Here is a 22,603-nt window from a genome sequence, read left to right as displayed (position 1 = left end):
ATCCTTAACCTAATCACAGCTGCAAGGTCCTTTTTGCCGTACAGGGTGACAACTACAGCTTCCAGGGATGAGAACATAGATATCTTTGGTGGCCATCAGCCAGCCCACCACCAGACCCTGAGACAGATCTGAGGATGAGAGGTGACTTGGGAAGGGAGCCCAGGGCACACTGAGGGGACAGAAGGAGGCCCATCAAGTGTGTTATCAGGCGAGTGGTTGTCCCCGGGAGCCACGGGGGTTCCATCTCACGGGGCCACCTATCTGAGGGGCAAGGGGTGGAGCCACCCACCTGCCCATCAGTCCTAGGAAGAGGGGGGCTCCCAGGAGAGCTGATGCCCTGGCTCCTCAGCCAGTGGCCAGAGAGCCCCGCAGACAGAGAAAGGGGCTGGCAATGAACTACAGAAATAGTACATGCCACGTGATGGGGGGACCAGTACCATCTGCTCCCCAGTCCCCTGCCTCACGGAGCCTGTGGTCTAGCTGGAGAGAGAGATAAAAGACCAGTAAAGCAATAAGTAAAAGAAATACCAATGTGATAGGGATGCAGAAGGAAACTGGCAGGGCGCTGTGACAGTGACGGGGACACTCCACGTACCGTTCTGTGGCCAGGGACAGCCTCCTGGGGAGTTGATATGGAAGCTGAGGGTAAGGGCAGTATGTCCTGAGAGGGGAGGGGAGAGGGTCTGAGGAACTTCCTGTGTAAAGGCCCTGTGCAGGGAAGGCACAGTGCCCGAGGAGCAGGAACAGCCCAGGAGACCATGTGCCTGGGGATCAAGAGCAGAGAGAAGGGGCAGGCGCACCAAGTAAGAGTGGGGACACCTCGTCCAGCCTGGGGTCAAACACACCTTCCTCCTCCACCATCACGGCCACCTCCCTTCTCAGCAGCGCCCCCGTGGGGAGGAACGGAGGCGCCTGCCTCCCTGAGGATCAGACAAGGGGCTCCGGGCAGAGAGAGCAGCCAGGCAAAGGCCTGCAGGCCACAGGCCAGGAGGGCCCAGTGCGGCCGCCGAGGAGGAGGGGCCAGCAGGCCCTGCCCAGAGCTGCCCGCGCTACCCGGATAATCCCCTCCCGGCACTGCCACCGCCTCCGAGTTATTTTTAAAATCTCATTTTCAGAAAGTGGAGGAGAAAGCCTCTGTCTTTTGCCTTTCCCCCCTCTTTTTTTCTGTGAAGGCTTAGGAGAGGGGTGTGGAGGGAGGAGGCGTCCCCGGAAGGTGCAGCGGTGTCCCCGGGCAGCGCGCCTGCTTGGGGACGGGGGGCCTCTGCCGACTCTGGGCTCCCACGCCATGGGCCCCAGAGGCACGGGGCGGGACCCCTCCTTGGGCCCCTGTACCAGGGGGATCAGGTACTCTTTTCACCCAGCGGGCATTTTGTGGGTGCCTACTGGGGGCTGGGGCACAGCAGGGAGGGAACTCCAGGCCTGCACCTTCACAGGGCGCGGGGTCCAGTGGGGAGAGCCTGGCTGTGAGCCAAGCCCCCCACGTGGAGCCCCGGGCCTGGGCTGGGGGAGGGGCACAAAGGCTGCCCAGGGCAGTGACGGGTGGCGGAGGGCGGGGAAGGCTCCAGCAGACGGAGGACTGCGGGTGTGGGCAGGGCAGAGCGAGCCTGGCTGGGCTGGCAGGACCAGGACTGAGCAGGGAGCGCGTGGGCCGGTCTGGTGGGTGCTCTGTGGGGTGCTGTCACTCCACAGGAGGCTCAGGGAGGGGAGTAACCCCAGAGCCAGGAAATGCAGGAGCCCAGTGGGGGCGGGAATCCCAGCCCTGCCTCTTGAGGCCGGGCTGGGTGTGCTTACCCGGCCCCGCCCGTCAACACCACAGCCTCCACCTCCACCTCCCAAGGCACCCAGCACAGAGCCCGTGCGCAGAGGGTTCGTGCTGAACCAACCACAGCAGCGAGCGTAAATGCTGCGGGAGCCCAGAGAAGACAGGGGTGGCCTCACGGAGGAGGTGACCTGGGCCGGGGATCTCCAAGGATGAACAGGAGTGAGCGAGGAGTTTGTTTAGGAAAGCAAGGATGTGGTGAGGATGTTAAAGAAAAACATATTCATGTCACTTGTGGAAACCGGTGAGGCAGACTTATGGGGGAGGGTGGCTATCGCCATAAGTGCAGGGACGGCAGCAGTGGGTTCCCACAGTGGGGAAAGAGTGGGCTCAGTGCTTAATACAGCAGGGTCAAGAGGGGATTTATAGCCAAGGAGGAGAAAGTGAGGGCAGCAGATGGAAAATTACTAAGAGGAAACCTAAGTTGGGGAGGTGGGATGGTTCTAGCTAAACCAACTGGACAAGATTCTTGCTGAAGGCGGCCAGGTGATCAGACCTCACCTAGCGGGTGGTGGGGACGAGGTACCCAATCACATATGGAGGTGATCAGATACCAAGGGTGGGGTTCTTGCTAAAACTGGATTTAACAAGAAGGGGAACAGCTGGGCCCAGGAGGAGGTTCAGGAGCCTGACTAGAGTTCAGTCAAGCACAGAATCCTTGTCAAGGGCATTCCAGGAGGAGGGCAGTGCACAGAGCCTCAGAGGGCTGACCTGGCTGCAGCTGGGGACCCGGAGGAGTTGGGGGGGCCGAGAGACGGGGTCTCAGTGGCAGGGCAGGGTCTGGGCTGCAGGGCCCAGGGTCAGGCCTCCCCGTCTTTGAGGCAGTAACAGCAGCCTCTTGTGTGGCCCCCAGCAGGAGCCCAAGCTTGAGGGAACCCAGGAAGGGGAACAGCCGGTGCAAAGGCGTGGAGGTGGGAGCGAGCTGGAGCACCCCCATAGCTGTCCCCTCCCAGTGGCAGCGGTGTCGCACCCTCATGTCGGCCTAGGTCCCCTCCCCGCACCCATCGTCCTGGGCTCTGGAGGGCTGCGGGGTAGGGAGAGCGTGTGTCTGCAGGAAGGCTCCCTCCCAGCCTCCCCTCCCGTCCCTCCGCGAGTCCTGCCTGGGCCCGCAGCACCATCTGCCGGCGGCAGGGGGAGGCACAGGCGTGCGTGGCCTGGAGGCCCCTGCCGGTTGGTACCCTGGGCAGGGGGTGGCCTGGAGGGACTGGTACCCTGGGGACGGGGTGACAGCCCGGGGAGGCGAGTGTGAGATGGCCCATGGGCCTCATCTTCACCCTGGGTTTAGGGGGCTGAGTGTGAACCTGGCCTCAACACTGACTGCAGTGTGACCTCCAGCTGCTTCCTCACCCTCTCTGAGCTTTGTCCCAATCCCAGGGTGGTGAGCACACCCGGCACCCAGGCTGCTGTGAGAAGCAGCCACCAGACTGGGAGCCCACATCCAGCGGAAGTTGTGCGCCCTGGTGCTGATGGTGCTCCCTAATTCCTGAGAGGCTCATGGGGAGACACTGCAACCCTGATGTCTCACCAGTTTTAAACATAGGGGGCAGGGGGAGGTAGACAAGAGTCAGATCCCAGGTCTCAATAGATGTCCCTCCCCGTGTCCCCTGGGGTCAAGGTTGGTCCACGGAGGGGCTCATTCACTTCCACCAGCCTCAGTGTGGTGCTGGACTGCCCCCCTCCCGGCCTCCCCTGCAACCCTGCCACCCCCGTCCCAGCCTCCCCCGGAACCCTGCCTCCCCCGTCCCAGCCTCCCCCGGAACCCTGCAGAGAGAGGAGCACACAACCCCCAAAGCGGTTCGTCTCATTTTACCTGGCCAGGACTTACTGGAAAGTTCTCCTGTGGGAACAAGGTTACAGAAAACCTGCCTCACCATACTCCAGGTACAAATAGTCTAGGACACTCCCGGGAGCCAGAAGGCCCCCAGAGGGCCCTGGGGAGGTCTGGGGCCAGGACCTGCGAAGCCCCCGGCTCGTGCCCCGCAGGGCTCAGCCTCTGTCTTATCCCCTCCTCCTTCTCCCCTCTGCCGGGAGTCCCAAGGAGGGGATGGGCCGCCCTAGGGGACCCCACCCCCAACCCCGAGGCCTCACTCTTGGCTCCAATTCCAAATTCTCAAAGAAAGAGAACTCGTCAGCCCACCCTGCCCAGTCAGCCTGGCAAAGGTTTAAGAAGGAGCTCTCCAAAAACCAAAGGCCCAGATTTGTAGCGTCGCCCATTTCCATGGTGTAAATACTCCCGCCACCTACGGCTGATTTCCCGCTACCCGCTACCCGCGCAGTCGCTCCCCGGATGTAGATGCACAGATATGAGTAAGATATGAGTAACCACTAGGGCATGGATAACAGTGAAATACAGTCGGATAAGCAGGAAGTGAGGAGTCTGGGGTATGTATTACCTCTGTTTTTAATATAAACCATTTAATTGTAAGCTTCTATGGCTATATTTAACAACCAGCTCTCAGAATGGCTGACAACTTAAGGACCAGTCATTCAAGCCTGTTGGCGCAACTCCAGCCCACCCCTCAGACAAATGGCTGCCCGGGGCACACCGGAGGCGGGGATGGTTCTCAGACAAGGGACACTTCCAAGACGCCTCTTCTGGCAGCTTTGCGGGAGCAGGGGGGCCCTCCCGGGGACCCCCCTTCATGAGTGCATTTGTGGACCCAGTTAGTAACAGTCCCCTCCACGGTCCCAGGAGGATGGAAGATCCGGAGTCCGGAGTCTGTGCCTTGGAGAAAATCACAGTGCCCACCTCCTGGACTTGTGCTGAGCCTTAAGACACAAGGTAACACACCGAGAACAGCGCGGGGACCTGGTGATGCTTCAGTAAACATACCACCCCCCTTACTCTCGCCTCACCCCTCCCAGCCTCAGTTTCCTCCCCGACACATGGTGAGGATCTATAATACCCACTCGTGGGAATGTCAAGAGGTTTATCGGACTTAGGCCTGGCGAGGCTGCCCACAAGCCCGGCCTCCGTCTGCACCGAGCACCTCTTACAGAAAAGCAGTTTAAGTCTCAGAACAGCCAGGGGAGATGGGCGCTGTCGGCCCTGTATACAAAGGGGTCGTGGCCTCGGAGAGGTCATCCAGCCAGCAGTCCCAGGGCTGGGATTTGAGCCCCAGGGGCCAGCTCTAAAGCCCTGGGGGCCTTGGGGTGGGGGGTGGGCGGTGGCCGTCTGTAGTGTCTGAATCTTCCCCAACCGTTGCCCCAGTCCTGGGCTCCTGGCTGCCTCCAAGACGTGCCTGCAAGCAGCCCCTAAGCCCAGGGCCTGGCTGGGCGGGGGGAGACGCTCGTCGGGCTGGAGCTAGTGGCCCAGCAGCAGGTCCCAGCACCAACAGGCCCGTGGTCCGTGCCACGTCTTCGCTCTTAACCCCTCCTCACACAAGCCCCACCCTGAGAGCCTCCAACAGCCGAGTGTGGTGACAGGGGTCCATGCGGGGAGTCCCCAGTCTGCCTTCTGGACCAGCTGCGCCCTGCAGCGTGCTGCCGGACCCTGGCCCCCTGTGAAGGGACGTCATACAGAGTCCTGCCTCTGCTGCCTTGTCCCTGGCATGGAATATGTGTCTGTTATCTACTGCTGTGTGACAAATGACCTCAAAACTTAGTGGCTTCAAGCAATACGCATTTACTATCTCACAGTTTTGGGGTCAGGAATCCAGGCATGGCCTAGCCGGGTCTTCTGTCTCGGGGTCTCTCGAAAGGCTGCAGTCAAGGCACGGGCTGGGGCCAACTGCACGGGCCTTACAGGAGACAACTGAGAACCAGAGAGGGAAGGGCCGAGTCCCAGCCACACTGGGAGCACACGTCCACGCACACACCCGTGCACGTGCTGGGCCCAGACACGGTGTCCAGTTCCACAGCACTGTCCTTGGAAAGGTGCTGTGGACACTGGGACCATTGTGACCTCGGGGGTGAGGTCAGGGCGGGCTGCAGTGGGGGAGGGGGACGCCCAGGGATAGGGCTGCCCCGTCCTGCGTGAGGATAGAGCCTGTGGGTTCTCCAAACCGCACCCTAGCATGGACGAGCAGCCTTTGGAAAAGCCACACAGCGCCACTGCAGCTGATGGGACGCCATCCGCCGTGTCTGGGAACTCCAGGTCAGCCCGGCTCTAGGCCAGGAGGTGTGGGGGTCAGGAGGGGACCCCCATGCCCTGCTTCTCACAGGGGCCCTGGCCTCTCCATCTCTCAGGAGAGTGCCTCCCTGCAGGGCACCCCCGCGGGGCATCGGGGTGAAGGAGGGAGGGGCCTGGAGCCAGGAGCAGCCTGGGGAGGGGTCTGGGGCTGACCTGGTGGAGAGGAGGCTGAGAGGGAGGAAACGGCTTGGCCATCACGGCGCTGTGGGGCTGTTGACTGCTGGTGGGGCCAGAGGTGTGGCCAGCCACGTGTCAGTGCTCGTCCACACACGCTTGCAGTGTGAATGAGTGGACAGATGGACAGATGGACAGACAGACTGTCCACCCGCTTCCCTGAGCCTGGGCTTCTCCACCTGCGGGGAGGAGATGATACAACAGCCAGTGTCCTTGCGGAGACATAAGGAGTGTTCCTCTGTGGCCTTCGGGCCCAGTGTCCCCAGCATCCTGGGCGGGCACTAGGGCAGCTCCACCTTCCTGCGGCCACGGCAGGTCAGAGGCCGGCTGGCGGGCTCCCTCCCTGCCTCCTGGGAGCCCCGGTGGGGGGGGGGTTGCCCTCCTGGGACACGGGCAGGCCCTGCTCTCCAGGCTCTCCCGGGCGGGTTCCGGAGCGGCATTCCTGCGTGGGTTCCCTTTGCTGGGGGCTGTTCCAGAAGGAGCAGCCTTGTACCTGCCTTTGAACTCAGTTATTTTGGTCTACACGGAGCTCTTCCCGTCTGTGTTGTGTGTCAGGCCGTCTCCTCCTCTGCCACGGCTTGGATGCTTCTCAGGCGAGAAAACGCTCCCCTGCAGCTGTTTGCCTAACTCTGTTCCTGTCGGTTTTCCATGTTTAAAAATACGCTCAGTTTGGTTGCTGCGGGGCTGGGATGCCGGTTGGGGTGCGATGCAGGTCTCCCTCGCGCCTGTGGCCAACGCTGACCCGCCCAAGGCCCCTCCGGGCGCAGAGTGAGGCCAGACCCCGACCCCGGGAGGTGCCCGCAGAGGTGGCGCCCGCCGTCTCCACGTAAAAGGCCGAGTATCTGGGAATGGCTGGGAAGTGGCTGGTTCTCAGAGAGGTCACAGGAAGAAGGGGCCCTCCAGGAGGGGTAACGTGTGCACTTGGCCCTGAAGCGGCCGCCCCAGGAAAGGCCACGGTCCCCAGGATGCAGGCTTCGGGGTTGGGGCTCGGGTCTGAACTGGCGCCATCCCGCAGAGGCTGTGTGTCCTGGGACAGGTCACCGAACCTCTCTGTGTCTCAGCGCCTTGTGGGGTTGGTTTGAAGATAGCGTGGGTGAGATCAAGTGCCCAGCCTGTGGCCGTCCTCAGTGGCTGCAGTGCAGGCGATGATGGGGGTAGGGGGACCCAGGGAGGTGACGAGAAGGGAGGCGCCCGTCCCTCCTCAGCAGGAAGTATCCAGCTGGGGGAGCTGCCCTGTTCCCAGAATGCCTTCATTCATTCATCACTCATTCAATTATTCAGTCATCCAACACCCACGCCGGGCATGTGCTCGGCCAGGCCTCCCTGACCAGGCTGTTTCAAATGCCCCCCAAAGGCTCGTCTGATCCCTGTCCCTCTTGATCCTCCGTGTCACTGTCCCCAGCTGACACAGGACATAGTTTCTTGTCCGTGCATCCTCTCTCTGCCCCCAGAATGCGAGAGCCGCAGGGAAGGGGCTCCTGTGTGTGGTTCACTGATGACCCCCAGGGCCTGGAGCGGGACTGGCACACAGTAGGCATTTCATCAACACCACCGAATGGACGAAGGCAGGAAAGAATGATCCTGCGCTGGGCACCACGTGGGCCTCAGGGGGGACAGAGATGCTCAGCCGCCCTCAGGCCAGGTGCCCCCCAGTCTCTGTTCCTGCACTTTATAAATGCTTTCACCCCAGCGTGTCCCCTGGACATGGGAGCTTCCCGGGGACACAGCTGGCTCAGTCCTCTGTGTCCCCAGCGCTCAGACGTGCAGGAATGCCACCCCTCTAGCAACCCCACGAGTGTCCCCTGCTCGGCCACCTGGTCACGGGTTCCCGAAGAGGCAGGTGGTGGGGAGGGTGGAGCATCCTCCGGCTGGCGTGGCCGTGGGATGGGGTGAGGGGCCCCAAGCCCCCAGCATGAATGCCGTCTGGGAGAGGGGCTGATGGGGCAGGGCTGCTGGGAGCGGCTCCAGGGGGACGCAAGGAGGAGGATCCCACTGTCCAAGGAAGGCCCTCCCAGGCGGCACGCCCTCGCATGCGTCCTCTCACTCGGCCAGTCAGCCTTCACTGGGGGGCCTGCCCGGGGATGCACGGGGGCCCCCAGAGACAGCCGGCACATCCCCAGGGAGACTGGGAAGGGAATACCAGCGTTAGTCAGCAGGGTTCAGGGGAGCTCAGTCAGTTGGGGAGGCACTCCTAACCCTAGGATGCTCTTTCCAGGCGAAGAAGGCTGAAGAGCATCTTTGCCTGGCCCTGACGAGGGGGCGAGACGGGAGGAGGAAGGATGCATGCTCTGGGCAGAGGGGCCAGGAGAGCAAAGGCCCAGAGGTCGACTGGAACGGGCTGGGGCAGCTGCACACCGGATCCTGGTGTGGAGGCTGCAGGGGGCAGACCACCAGGGTCCTGTGAGCTGGGAGGGTCTGTCACAGGGCTGTAGCCGGAAGATCAGGACGGGGCCGCTTGTTGCTTTGGCTGCGTGGCTCTACCTTTCATCCGCAATGTTTGCTGAGTACCTGCCAAGTGTTCCAGACACTATTCTAGGCGTCAGGGACACAGCTGGGCACGAGAGAGAGAGGTCCCTGCCCTCGTGGCTTACCCTCAGTGGAGGAGATAGCCAATAAATGATAGATGCAGTAAATTACATGTCACAAGCAAAAAAGTGATATGGAAGAAAATGGACAGGGGTGAGGTGGAGAGTGCGGGGTGAGGCCCAGGTGCAATTTTAAATAGGTTCATCAAGAAGGTAGCAATTGAGCCAAGACTTGAAGGAGGTGAGGGACTGAACTGAGCAGCTGTCTAGAGGAAGGACGTCCCCAGACTGAAGGCACGGCTGGTGCAAAGGTCCTGAGGCAGAGGCATGCCTGGTGGTGTGAGGGGCAGCAGGCGCTTACTGTAACTGGGGTGGAGGAAGCAAGAGAGAGCAAGAGATGAGATCAGAGGAGGTGAAATGATGTGTTCTCACTTCTTTTGTTCTTATTTTCTTCTTTATTACAGTATAATTCACATACAGTAAAATTCACTCTTTTTAGCATATAGTTCTGTGAGTTCTGACAAACTCATACGGTCGTGTATCCAGTACCAAAATCAAGACAGGAAGCAGCGCCAGCCATCTCCCCCATAACCCCCCAGCCCCCTTTTATAACCAACCCTCCCACAATTCCGCTCCGGAAACCACTGCTCTGCTCTGTTTTCTGTCTGTATGGTTTACCTTTTTCAGAAGGTCATAAAAATGGGACGATACAGCGTGCAGCCTTGGGGGTCTGGTTTCTTTCACACAGCACAGTGCACGTAAGAATCGCCCATGAGGTCGCGTTTATCAGTCACTCACTTCTTGTTATTGCTGAGATGCAGCACGGTCTGCTTACGCCTCCACTGGTCGGAGGACGTTTGGATTTCTTCCGTTTGGGGCTGTGACACATAAAGCCGTTATAAACATCCATGTACGGATTTCATGTGAAAATAAGTTGTTTCTCTTGAGTAGACGCTTAGGCGTGGACTAGCTGAGTTGGATGGTAAATGTATGTTTAATTTTCTAAGAAAGTACCAAAGTACCTTCCACCCCGGCTGTCCCGTTCTGCACCCCGCAGCCGTGTAGAGACTTCACGTCACTCTGCCACCGCGCCAGCGCCGGGGATTTGCCAGGTTTCTGACTTTAGTCACTCCAGTAGCTGGGTTGTGATCTCCCCCTGCGGTTTGGACTTGTTTCCCCCATGAGGAAGGACGCCGACCACGTTTTATTTGCTTATTTGCCATCTGTATGTCCCCCTTGTTGACGTGTCTGTTCACATCTTTTGCTCGTGTTTTGTTAGGTTGCTTGTGGTTTTGTTTTGTGTTATTTATTCTATTTATCTATTACATATTCTGGATATCGTCCTTTATCAGATGTGTGATTTGCAAATATTTCCTCCAAGTCCAAAGCTTATCTTGTCATGTTTTATAGATGTCTTTCAGAAAGCGGAAGCTCTTAATTTTGATGAAATTCAATTTATCATTTTTTTCTTTGATGGATAGTGCTTTTGGTGTCACATCTAAGAAATCTTTGTCTACTCCAAGGTCAGGAAGATTTTCTGCTATATTTTCTTCTAGAAGTTTTAGAATTCTAGGTTTTGCTCTAGGTCTCTGACCTATTTTGAGTTGATTTTTGTACGTAGTGTGGGGTATAAATTGGGGTGTTTTTGAGCGTGTACGTCCAGGTGTTGCCTCACCGTTGGTTTAGAGACTCTCCTTAATTGAATCGCTTTTGCACTTTTATAAAAAATCAATTAGCTTAATGCGTGTGGGTCTTTTTCTGGACTCTGTTTTGCTCTGTTTATTTATATTTCTATGCTTCCCTCAGCACCACCCTGTCCTGATCACTGTGGCTTTACCGTAAGACTTGAAACCAGGAGTGTCAGCGTCCAGCTCTGCTCTTTCTCAAAATTGTTTGATTCTCTTAGTTACTGTCCTTTTCCATATAAATATTAGAAACATCTTGTGGTTCCTACAAAAACGTCCTCCTGGAATTGTGATTGGGATCACATTGAATATTTAGATAAATTTGGAGAAATCCTAACAATATTGAGTCTTCCAATCCATGAACATGGTATGTGACTGCACTTACTGAGGTCTTTTTTATTCCTTTCATCAGGATTTTGACTTTACAGTAGATAGGGCTCACAATTATTTGTTGGACTGTATACCTAAATAGCTCATAGTGCTGCTGTACAAGGTACCTTTTTATTTCAGTTCCCACCTGTTCATTGCAGTATGTGGAAACAAGACTGATTTTAGCATGCTGACTTTATGTTTGCAAACTTGCAGCACTCACTTTTTGGGTCTAGTAGATTTGGGGAACCGCGGGAGGATTTTGAGTGACGTGATCTGACACATTTCTTCTGTGGAGGAGCAAACAAACGGGTAAACTATTAAGAGATGAGCCACCTTCTAACATAGCACATAGCACACCTGTTTGACATGTGGACTGTCTGCTGTTTATCTTGCTCATGATTATATCCCCGGTGCCTGGAAAGAGCGAGCCGCCCACATGGCAGGTGCTTGGGAAGCGGGAGCCGGGAGTGAACGAGCACGTGAGGTCGTGAAGCGGGTGCAGCAGAGACCCGCTCTGCCAGGGGGCTCCGCTGGAGGGAGCTGTGGGACAGCCCGGCTCGGGCAGCACCCCCAAAATGAAGGATGCCTTCCTTTCCAGCCCCTTAAGGCAATGAGCACGGTCTGGGGGAGTCCTGTTCCCACGGCAGCAGAAGAGGAAGGAAAGAGGGAGTAGGGAGGAAGGAGAGGAGGAGAGGGCACGAAGCAGCCTCGGGGCCCCACAGCCTTCCTTGCTCCCCCAGCACACTTCCTCTCGGGTCTCTCACGCACGCACCAGTGTTCTGAAGCACCAGGATGGGGGGCCAGGGGTGCACCACAGGTGGGTGGGGTGCTGCACGCCCAGCCCCGGACTCCTGCTCCTGCAGCTCTCTGGCCTCCTTCACAGGCCCCACAGTGATGTCTCGGGAGCCAGGGCACTCTCACGTGCGGTCCTGAAAGACGCGCTCCTCCAGGTCAGCGCGAGAGCTAGAGTTGGGGAATGCCATCCCCTGGGCCCTCCACGTCCCGCAGCTGTGTGTGCCCCGCCAACACTTGCTGGAAGCCAGGCCCCACCAGGCCACAGGCGATGCTGCCTACTGAGCAGTGACCCTGAGGCCTTAAGCCCCCTGCCCTCCTCCCAGGGCTCTGCCAGCCCATTGAGGGGAAGGGTGGACACGTGGAAGGGTGCTTCCCAGCCTGATCCACACCAGTGTAGCTCTCAGCGTTTCCTTGCGTCCGTGAACACACAGGGCGTCCAGCTGCATACACCCAGGACCCCTTTTCCATTTCAGAAGCTCCTCCCACATCTCCGAATCCACGAAGGTCCTGTCTTACACGAAGGTACCTCAGGACTCTACCCGCGGGGACAGACAGGCGCACCCCACCACCATCGTGCTCCGCAAGTCACAGAGCAGCCCCGCTGCACTGGTGCCCGAGGAGCACCAGATGTTCACGAAAGAACACTACGAAGCAGACGACCACCAGCCCCGGGACTCAGGCAGGCGGGGGCGTGGGCTGCTCCGGTTCCAGCAGATCCCACCACCACGTCCCTCCACCCGAAGAAAGTCTGAGGGTGAGAGCCAGAGGGAGTCTACTCCCCAGGACCTTGGGGACATCAAGGGGTGTGGACATAGTGAAGCTTTCTCAGAGATCCCTGCACACCCTCCTTGGCCCCTTCATGCCTCCCGAAACACCATACAAAGCCCAAAAGAATACCCTCTCTCACACCCCACCTTCCACTCTCCTCCCACACCCTGTCCTGTCACTGGCATGCTTTTCCCCTCATTCAAAGGATGACTTGCCTTCATCCTTCTAGGCAAAGTCCAACTGCCACCTCCTCTGAGAAGCCAGTCCTGACTGCCCCTCCATCTTAGTCAGGATTTATTGCCCCTCCCCTCTCTGTGTACCTAGGGCCTTTTATACAACTACCCCAGAGAACCAAAGTCCACTGATACTGCGTAGGGCTCCCCTGGGCTGGAGGCTCCTTCAGAACAGAGCTGGGCCCTGATTCCTCTTTGAGCCCACACACACAGCCCTATGACCACACAGAGCAAACATCATTGAGTGGTGGATGGCTGGATGGAGGGTGAAGGAATGAATAGACGGAAGGACAGAGGGATAGGTGGTTAATTTTTGAATAGATGTGTGGATGATGGATGATGGATGGATGGATGGATGGATTTTAAAATGGATGATAGTGGGTAGGTGGATGGACTGATGAATTTATGAATGGAGGGGTAGATAGATGGGTGGATGGATGGATAAATTTATGAGTGGATGGGTGAGTAGATGGATAAATTTATTAATGGGTGGATTGGTGGATGAATATAAAGATGGACAGATGGGTGGATGGATAGATGGATTGATAGACAAACATATGAATGAATGTGTGGATGGATAGACAGATGGATTAATGAATAGGTGGATGATAGATGAATGGATAAATGGGTGGATGAAAAGATGGTTGAATCAATGAAAGGATGAAAACATGCCTGCGTGAATAAGAGTGTGCAGCTGTGCATGTATTTATGCTTCTTATCCTATCTTGAACCCCAGGAGGACTGTTTGGACAGTCAGGAGGCCCAGGATTTCCCAGTGTGTTCAGTTCTCCAGTCTTCATTTTCAGATCACCCTTTCCCATTCCCAGCCCTACCCCTTCCCTGCCCACCCGGCACTGCTGGCACAGTGTGACCTTCCCACAGCCCGTCTACCCTCACACCTTCTTGCTGTCTGCTTTAGCCAACTGCCTCAAATTGCTCCAGGACCTGAATGCTTCAGACCCCCTCCACATGAGCTACGTCATCAAGAAGATCAAGATCATGGCTTACAAGGCCCCCAACCTGGTGTTGGAAACCATCTATAACTACTTCATAGACAACATGGAGGTGAGAGCTGCTTGGGCCATTTGGGGCAGGCATGGGGAGCAGAGGGGAGGGCTAGATCCCAAGGAGGGCTCAAATCTTGTCTTCTCCATATAGCAGCTTCATGATTTTGGGCAAGTCAATCTCCTCATATGACCAATGGGCTGAGCGGGAAGAAAAGGAAGTAGACAAATGTGTGTTGATCACCCTCAGAGCAGTATCATGTTATAGATATTATGTTCCCCATAGATGAGAAAACTGAGGCTTAGGGAAGGGAAGTGATTCATCTAAAGTCATAGAGCTTTTAAGTGGCAGAGATGGATGGGTGGATGGATGATGGGTGGATGGATGGATGCGTGGATGCATGGATGGGTGGATGGGTGGATGCATGGATGGATGCATGGATGGGTGGATGGATGGATGGGTGAGTGGATGTGTGGATGAGTGGATGGATGGATGGATAGGTGGATGGTTGGGTGGGTGGGTGGGCGGGTGGATGGATGGGTGGGTGGGTGGATGGGTGGATGCGTGGATGCGTGGGTGGATGGGTGGATAGGTGGATGGATGGATGGATGGATGAATGGCTAGATGGATGGGTGAATGGTTGGGTGGGTGGATGATTGTGGGGAGGATCTGTCTGAGTTTTAATGAATCAGTGAATAAATGAATGAATGAGTGAACTGACTTTTAAAATCACATAGCAGTCCCCTGAGGATAAGGACACATTTTTATTCATCTGTCTCGGCAGAACCTAGTTCAGGGTCTGCATACAGTAGATATTCGGTAAATGGTTCCTGGACGAATGGCCAAATTCATCCGCTTGTGATCTTTTCCTTCTGACCTCCTCACCTGCCCCCCACCTATGCTCCTACTGGCAACTCCCCGCATGATCAGACCCAACTTGTCCCTGAGCCTCTGTCCACTCTGCTAGCCACAGATCTCCACCTGGCACAAGTTCCGGCTGCTCCGCGTCATGGAGGCTGTCATTGGAGCCCTTGACTCCTTGGAGGTGACCTGGGAGAAAACCTTCATGCAGCTGGCCCTGGAGAACATGACCAAGTCCACGGTGGGCCTCCCCTCCCCAGCAAATAGACCACTGCCCCACGGATCCAAGTAATGCTGGGCATGCCCAGCCTTGCTATTGACCAAGTGGTTTCTGCCCATTTTCTTACCCTCAGCCCCTTCTGAGGGACAACCTCATGCACCCATTTTACAGTTGAAAAAGCGAGGCTCAGAGAGCTCACTGCTCGTCTAAGGCCACAGGACCCGTAAGTGGATGAGCCAAATGTCTGCTCTGGTGCCTACCTCCCTTTCCCCAGAAGTCCCTGCTCCAAGGCGGGCTCTGGGTCCCCCTCTCATCACCTTCCTTACCACCCCAGCCTCTGGAAGGCCTTCTCTGAGTCTCGGCCATTCCCCAGGCTGTAGCCCAGCCCGTGGCTGCCCGCCTTCTGCGTCCCTTCCCCATGGAGACGCGCAGGCTGGGATCTGAGCCGTGCCACCCCTGCCATCCCACCCCCACTCAGGCTGCAGCCCAGGAGCTGCCCCAGGCCCGTCCGCCATCTCTGCTGACTCCAGCTCCAAGCTTTGGGGGTCTAGGGTTTTTATTTAGACAGACTAGGCCGGGGTCGCCCCACGGTGGACTAGTCCGTAAACATCTGACCAGTCATGGTCAGAGAGGGGTGACCAGTCACCAAGGCCCACCACCACGGGTGCAATCCCTGGCACTCCACGAAGCAGCAAGGGGCTTCACTTCACCCTCCTGCAGGGCGTTTATGACCCCCGTGCACAGATGGAGGGATCAAGGCTCAGAGAGTTTAGGAGGCTCGCCTGCAGTGGCTCCCCAGCTGTGAGCAGCAGGTGTGACGCGCTCCCCTGCTCCCCACGGAGAAGTTCGTGAATCCATCCTAGTGGGACTCAGAGAAAAACAGGGGACAAAGTCCATATCCACTATATTTGTTTTCTTTCTAAAATTCTTTTTTTAATTTTTAAAAACATTTTTAACCTGTCCTTGTGAAACACATTAGGCATGTCTTAGAAATGCAAGACATCCTTGCATAGTCCACAGACTAACGATAATAAAGAGCTGTGGTGGGGGCGGCGGCGTCCCAGGCTGGTGAGGGCTGCGGGACGAGAAAGCCCACCCGTGTCTGGGGCGACCTGGCTTCTGCCTCCCTGGGGGTGGACAGGAGCCGCCCTGGGCCAGCGTGGGGCAGGGCTGTGCAGGGCTGGGTGCCGCAGTCGGCTGCTCTGCGCTTTCTGCTTGTAAGCACACTGCAGCCCACCTCCAGCTCCCCAGCTCAGGTGGGGGCAGGCCAATTTTGAGACCTTGCATCTCTGGAAACACCCTGGACTATGCGTGGGAGATCATCGTCCCGTGGTCTTCCTTCCCCCGCTGCAGCTGTTGGGACTTCAAAACCATCCTGAACATTAGTCCTTTATCCAAGACCCGCCTCTCTGCCGGCGGCTCCTTGAGCCTTCTCTCCCCCTGCATGTTCTGTGATCCTGCAATGCGGTGTCTCGCTCCAGGTCTGTGTTCAGCCACCAGGCTTTGTGGTCCTGGGTCCTTCAGTCTGGCTGCTTGGGACCTCTGGAAGATTGCTTCCACTATTTCACTGATGAGGCTGTCCCCGGCATTTCTCTGCTCTGGGCTTCAGGAATGCCCAACACTCACACGCAGAACTTTCAATAATTCCTAATGTTCTTTTCTTGCCTCTGCTTTTCCTTCTCTCTGTTCTTTGTTCTGCTCTCTGAAGATTCCTTGTTATCTTCCAGACCTTCTATTGAGTCTCCCGTTTATGCTCTTGCATCTTTAACTTTCCAGAGATCTTGTTTTTGTTCTCGGAATGTTCCTTTTTCCTGTCATGCTGTTTACAGCATTTGTGGATGCAGTCTCTGCTGTTATCTCTCAGAGCATATTTAAGAGAGTTTGCCTTGAAGTTTTCATCTCTGTTTGGCCTCTCTTTCCTCCAAGTAGGTTTTTTCTGGGTTTCGTCAGGTTTGTGGCTGTGGGTTTCGTTCACTCCCACGTCCGAGGGCTTCTCCGGCGTGGCTGTCTGCCTGTGATTGGAAGTTGATAGGGTGCTCTGAACACACGGGTGAGGTGGTAGGATCTGGGGTCCACTGTAGAATAATGAGGTGAGCCCCCCGTGTGCCCCGACCCCCAGCCTGTATCGGCACCTCTCTATCTTTCCTCCTGGGACGTCCAGATCTCCCGGAGAAGACCCCAATCCAGGGCCTGGCCTGGAGACTGAGGCCGAGGGCAGCCTTGCGGAGGGCCTGGCCTATGAAGTGACTCTCCCCTGTGCTTACAGGCCTGGCCTCCACGCTCAGAGACCCCTGCCTGCCCTCTCCTGGGACCAAGCCTGCAGACTTTGTTGGACCCTCCAGGTGTGCAGAGAGGGGAGAACATCTAGGCATCTGAGCACTTCTTAAACCACTCTCTCCCTACACCCAACACCCCAGCTGCAGAGGCCCAGGAGACGCACCTCCCGGATTTTTATCCAACAATGGGAAGATTATGCAGCATAGGCGAGGCTGGTTCTCGGCTTGCCCTGCTGCTGGCTTAGCACTCAGCCCGGTTACCTCTCATCCATCTGCTCTCCAGCCTCCAGAATGTGGTTGCTGTCATCCTTTTAAAAAATCTCCTAAATGTAGTTCAGTTGAGGTCTTTTTTTAGAAGAGTAAAATCGGATTCAATCCATCGAAACGAGAAGCCCTCATAAATTATAAATGATATAATGATTTCATACAGTGAGTCAGACATCATCACAGGGCACATGGGGGGAGCCTTTCAGATGCCACCAAATGCAGGGCAGACCCCTGGCCTTAGCCCAGCGATGATCCTGTGGCACCTGCCTCCCTCCAGCAGCCAGTTGACGGCTCCCACTAAGAAATGGGGAAGAGAGGAACTCAAAATTGGAGCAAGATCAAAGGAAATAGCACACACTTGTTGAGAAAAGTACTGGGTGTGGCAACACAGAGCTGGGTTCCAGGGTGTGGGCGGTTCCTTTCTTCCTGACAACGCCCCTCCACTAGACTGTGGTGGCCTAGCCAGGGGACAGGCCAGCTGGGTCTCTGCCCTGAGCTGCTGACACTCTGACTCCTTAGGCCAGAGAACTCCAGAATTCATGGGGATGAAGAATCAGAGGATGTGACATTGTCCTGAGCTGCCAGGAGCTTAGGAAGAGAGGTGGCATGGACTTCAGGACACATCTCCTGAGTGTAGGCCTGGGGGCGAGCTTTAAAGAAGGACTAGGATTTGGATAGACAGGGCAAGTGGGAACAGTGTTCCAGGCAGCATGAGCAAAGGCTCAGAAGCAGGAAGAAGGGGCCGGCCCCGTGGCTTAGAGGTTACGTGCGCGCACTCCACTGCTGGCGGCCCGGGTTCGGATCCCGGGCGCGCACCAATGCACCGCTTGTCTGACCATGCTGAGGCGGCGTCCCACGTACAGCAACTAGAAGGATGTACAACTATGACATACAACTATCTACTGAGGCCTTGGGGAGAAAAAGGGGGAAAAAAAAAGGAGGAGGATTGGCAATAGATGTTAGCTCAGGGCCGGTCTTCCTCAGCAAAAGAGGAGGATTAGCATGGATGTTAGCTCAGGGCTGCTCTTCCTCAAAAAGAAAAAAGAAGCAGGAAGAAGACGATGGGTTTCGGGAACTGTCAGAGGACGTGGGAGTCACAGGAAGTTCTAAGCCCTGGGGCTGAGCTTGAGCTCCACCTGCCAGGTGTGCATGTCGGGCCTCTGGGCCTCCGGGCCTCCGTTTTCTGTCCCATAGATGGGTTGAGAACGGCTGCCCTGCCCACCAGACCAGACCACGTGTGAAATGCCACAGCCCTGTCTAAGCGCCTGCTCTTGCTTATTGCCTCCCCACCCCAGGATCTGGAAGATGTGTACCAGGACGCGGCCGGTGACGTGCTGGTGGCCATCTGCAGGCACTCGTGGCGTGCGGTGGCCCAGCTCCTGGAGACCGAGGTCCTGACAGGCGTCTTCCCGCACCGCAGCCTGTTCTACGTGATGAGCACCCTGACCTTTAATGGTACGTCCTGCCTCAGGGCCTGCGGGCCCCCCACACCCAGCCTGGCCTCAGAAGGGGTGGGGCAGGTCAGGTCATGGAGAGAGAGCCAGGAGGGGCCCGGCTGTGCCGCTGACGCCCAGGACACAAGCAGGGCCAAGCGTCGGTTGCACAGCAGTGACGCATGTTCGTGCCAGAGGGCAACCAGCTGCTGACCAAGCATCCGACAGCCCGCCTCCCCGCGGCCAGCCCGGGCCACATCGGGACCCCCGTGAGAGGGTACCACCATCCTGCTGTGCTGCCCTGTCCCAACTAGGCCGCATCCTGCTGTCAGCATTTCAACTATGGGCCTGGACAGGACCAGGACGGGGCGAGGAGGCTCCAGGAGGTGGCCCAGGATGCATGTGAGGCCAGCACGGCTGCATGGCCCTCTCCCTTGATCACCGAGGCAGGTTCCCCTCCACGCTGGTGGACGAGGAGGCCGAGCTCACAGAGGCAGTGTGACGGGCCCAGGTCACCCAGCAGCATGACACAGGCCTGTGGTGTCTGGGTCGGGGTGCTTCCACAATAGCCACTGCCCCCGAGCCATGGGAAGGGCCGCCCTGGACAGTGGGGGTCTCTGAGGACCCCGAGGGAGGGCCTATAAAGAGGGGTCTTGCCATCATGAGAGCTCAGCTAATGCAAGAGGCAAACACTGATGGAGCACCCAATGTGAGCCAGGCAGCCTGCCTTCAGGAGCTCACAGCCTCGCAAGGGAGGCAGGTGCCAGCTTTCATTTAGTCACGTGTTCATTCATTCACAAGCATGACTGAGCTCACTACCACCCAGCTGGGGAGGTACTGGGCTGCCCTGGCGGCCATCAGGGAGGGCTTCTTGGAGGAGGCTGCCAAGTCTAAGCTGTGCCTTGAGGGATGAGTAGGAGTTTGAGGAGGGAACGGTGGCAGACTCTGCTATCGACATGGAGGTCCAGCCTGGTGGGGGGCCTCTGAGGCCGTGCTTGGGAGTTTGGACTCTAAGGCTGGGTGGGAGGAGGCAGGCCCCAGCTTGGCTCAGCTTTGCACCCTCTGCCTGGGACTGGCAGGCTGGGTGGGCTAGGTGACCTCTGAGACCCCCAGGGACACCCCCGAAGCAGCCCCTCCCTCTGAAGTTGGGTTTCCAAAGTTCCAGTAAAGCTTTCCAGTCTTACAGTGCACCCCTCCCTGAGCCTTATTTTCCCACCCGTGAGGGGACCCCAGGGCATCCCAAATGGCCATGCCCACAGAGACCCCTCCATTCACCATTGGTGAGCCTGAGGCCCAGAGAGGGAATGTGGCTATCTGAGGTCACACAGCCACAGTGACAGTGCCACAACTCCAACCCAGCTCTCTGGACTCCAAGCCCAAGCCTGGCTCACTATCCTCTGAGTTAACTTTCTCCATGGAGCCAGAATGGGCAGAGGCAGAACGATGTCACCCTGACTCAGTCTCATGTCCACGGGATTTGGGCTTGGAGCCCAAGATCCGGCCATGGCCATGGACATCAGACCTAGCCTCCAGTGACTCCTCTCTCTCCAGCAGAGGAAATCTTCAGCATTGGAGATAAGGCATGCTGGGAGGAGCAGCTGGACCAGGTAGGGAGGGAGCCCGGCCACTGGGGCCTTCTGCAGGGACAATGTGGGGACAACAGGGGAGCAGCAGCAAATCAGTGTGGATGGTCACCTGCTCAGCCCTGGGAGGGAAGGAGGCAGAGAAGGTAGAGAGAGGAAGGAGAGGGGAGGAAGGGAACACAGGGAGGGAGGGGGAAGGAGAGAGGGAGTAGGAGGGAGGGGGAAGGAGGGAGGGGGTAGAGGAGGGAGAGGGGAGGGAAGGGGCAGGAGGAGGGAGAGGGAAGGAGGGAGAGCCCCACTTTACAGATGAGCAAACAGGCTTCAGGAGGGAAGGGGTCTTGACCTCAGTCATGGAGCTGGTCCCTGGGGAGCTGGAACTTGAACCTTGGCCTCTAAATGCCTGACACAGAGCAGGTGTCCAACACATACAAGGCCCTTCCCACCCATCCTGTGGTCTGTATCCATGACTGAGGGGGCCAGAGAGGATGCAGAGGCCAGATCTGAGATCAGAGGAGGAAGGAAGCAGGTCAGGGTGGACAGAAGCTGCCACGGCCAAGGAGTGGCATCATGCAGGTCCGTCTCTGACCACACACCCAAGTGAGAGGCTTGTGCGGCTTGTAGAAAGGATGCAAGACTCTGGCAGACCTCAGTTCAAGTGCAGATTTGACCAATCACAGCTGTGTGGCCTGGGTGACCTACTTTCCTCTCCATATCTTAGTTCCCTCATCTGTCAAATGGGGATAAAAGTACCAGGATAACATGTTTGTTGTGAAGATCATAAGAAATAATCCATATAAAGTGCTTGGCACCATGCCTGGTACACAGGAAGCCCTTGTTAATTGTTAGTTATCATGACCATATAGGAGTAATTAAATGGCATCTAGTAGAAATAATACCAGCAGCAGCAGCAGCAACACAAGTAATTAATAGAAAAACAAGACAGAAAAAATCACTCAGGATATAGAAGACTTGAACAACATAATTAACCAAATTGGTCTAATTGACATTCCTTTAAAATGTAAATAGAACATTCACCAAGATAGATCATTTGCTGGGCCATATATCAAGTTTCAATTAATTTAAAAGGGCTGAAATCAAACAGAGTACATTCTCTGACCAGAACATAAATTGAAAATCAATAGCAAAAATATATCTGGACCCACTTACATCAATGGCTAGATCATCCAGACAGAGAGTCAACAAGGAAACATTGGCCTTAAATGAAGCACTAGACCAGATGGACTTAATAGATCCATTATAGAGCATTCCATCCAAAAGCCACAGAATACACATTCTTCTCAACTGTACATGGAACTTTCTAAAGACAGACCATATGTTGAGAAACAAAACAAGTCTCAATAAATTTGAGAAGATTGAAATCATATCAAGCATCTTTTCCAACCACAAAGGTATGAAACTAGAAATCAATTACAAGAAGAAAACTGTAAAAGTCACAAATATGTGGAGACTGAACAACACGCTACAGAACAACTATTGGGTCAATAAAGAAATCAAAGAAGAAATCAAAAAATACCTGGAGACAAATGAAAATGAAAACACAACATACCCAAACCTAAGGGATGCAGCAAAAGCAGTACTAAGAGGAAAGTTTATAGCATACAGGCCTACCTCAAGAAACAAGAAAAATCTTAAATAAACAATCTAACACTACATCTAAAAGAACTAGAAAAAGAAGAACAAATGAAGCCCAAAATCAGTAGAAGGGAGGAAATAATAAAAGTGAGAGTGAAAATACATGAAATAGAGACTAAAAGGACAATAGCAAAAACTCAATGAAACTAAGAGCTGGTTCTTCGAAAAGATGAACAAAATTGGCAAACTCTTAGCCAGACTCCCTATGAAAAAAGAAAGAAAGCTCAAATAAATAAAATCAGAAATGAAAGAGGAGAAATTACAATGGATACCACAGAAATACAAGATTATAAGAGAATACTTTGAAAAGCTGTATGCTATCAAATTGAATAATCCAGACGAAATGGATAAATTCTTAGAATAATACAACCTCCCAAAACTGAGTCAAGAAGAAATAGAGAATTTGAATAGAACAATCACAAATAAAGAGATTGAAACAGTAATCAAAAATCTCCCAAAAAATAAAAGTCCAGGACCAGACGGCCTCTCTGGTGAATTCTACCAAACATTCAAGGAAGATTTAACACCTATCCTTCTCAAACTATTCTTAAAAATTGAAGAAGATGGAGCACTTCGTAACTCATTCTATGAGTCCAACATCACCCTGATCAAAACCAGACAAAGACAACACAAAAAAGGAAAATTAAAGGCCAATATCACTGATGAACATAGATGCCAAAATCCTCAACAAAATATTGGCAAACTGAATACAGCAGTACATTAAAAGGATCATACACCATGATCAAGTGGGATTTATGCCAGAAACACAGGGGTGGTTCAACATGCGCAAATCAATGTGATA

The 22,603-nt window shown here is 55.4% G+C and overlaps 1 protein-coding gene across 1 annotated transcript in view; it reads left to right on the top strand.

The window, feature by feature from the left end:
* Positions 1-5,835: 5,835 nt before the first annotated feature.
* The window catches only part of LOC131419649 (maestro heat-like repeat family member 5), a 68,653-nt gene continuing 51,885 nt past the window's right edge, over positions 5,836-22,603 (top strand). Inside the window, 7 exon segments of the mRNA XM_058565017.1 lie at positions 5,836-5,947; positions 5,950-6,034; positions 11,979-12,155; positions 13,421-13,568; positions 14,482-14,610; positions 18,428-18,587; positions 20,117-20,172. Coding sequence (XP_058421000.1) covers positions 5,836-5,947; positions 5,950-6,034; positions 11,979-12,155; positions 13,421-13,568; positions 14,482-14,610; positions 18,428-18,587; positions 20,117-20,172 — 867 coding nt within the window.

The sequence above is a fragment of the Diceros bicornis genome, chromosome 21 (genome assembly GCF_020826845.1).
Source record: "Diceros bicornis minor isolate mBicDic1 chromosome 21, mDicBic1.mat.cur, whole genome shotgun sequence".
NCBI lineage: Eukaryota > Metazoa > Chordata > Mammalia > Perissodactyla > Rhinocerotidae > Diceros > Diceros bicornis.
This window is presented reverse-complemented; position numbering and strand designations above follow the sequence as displayed.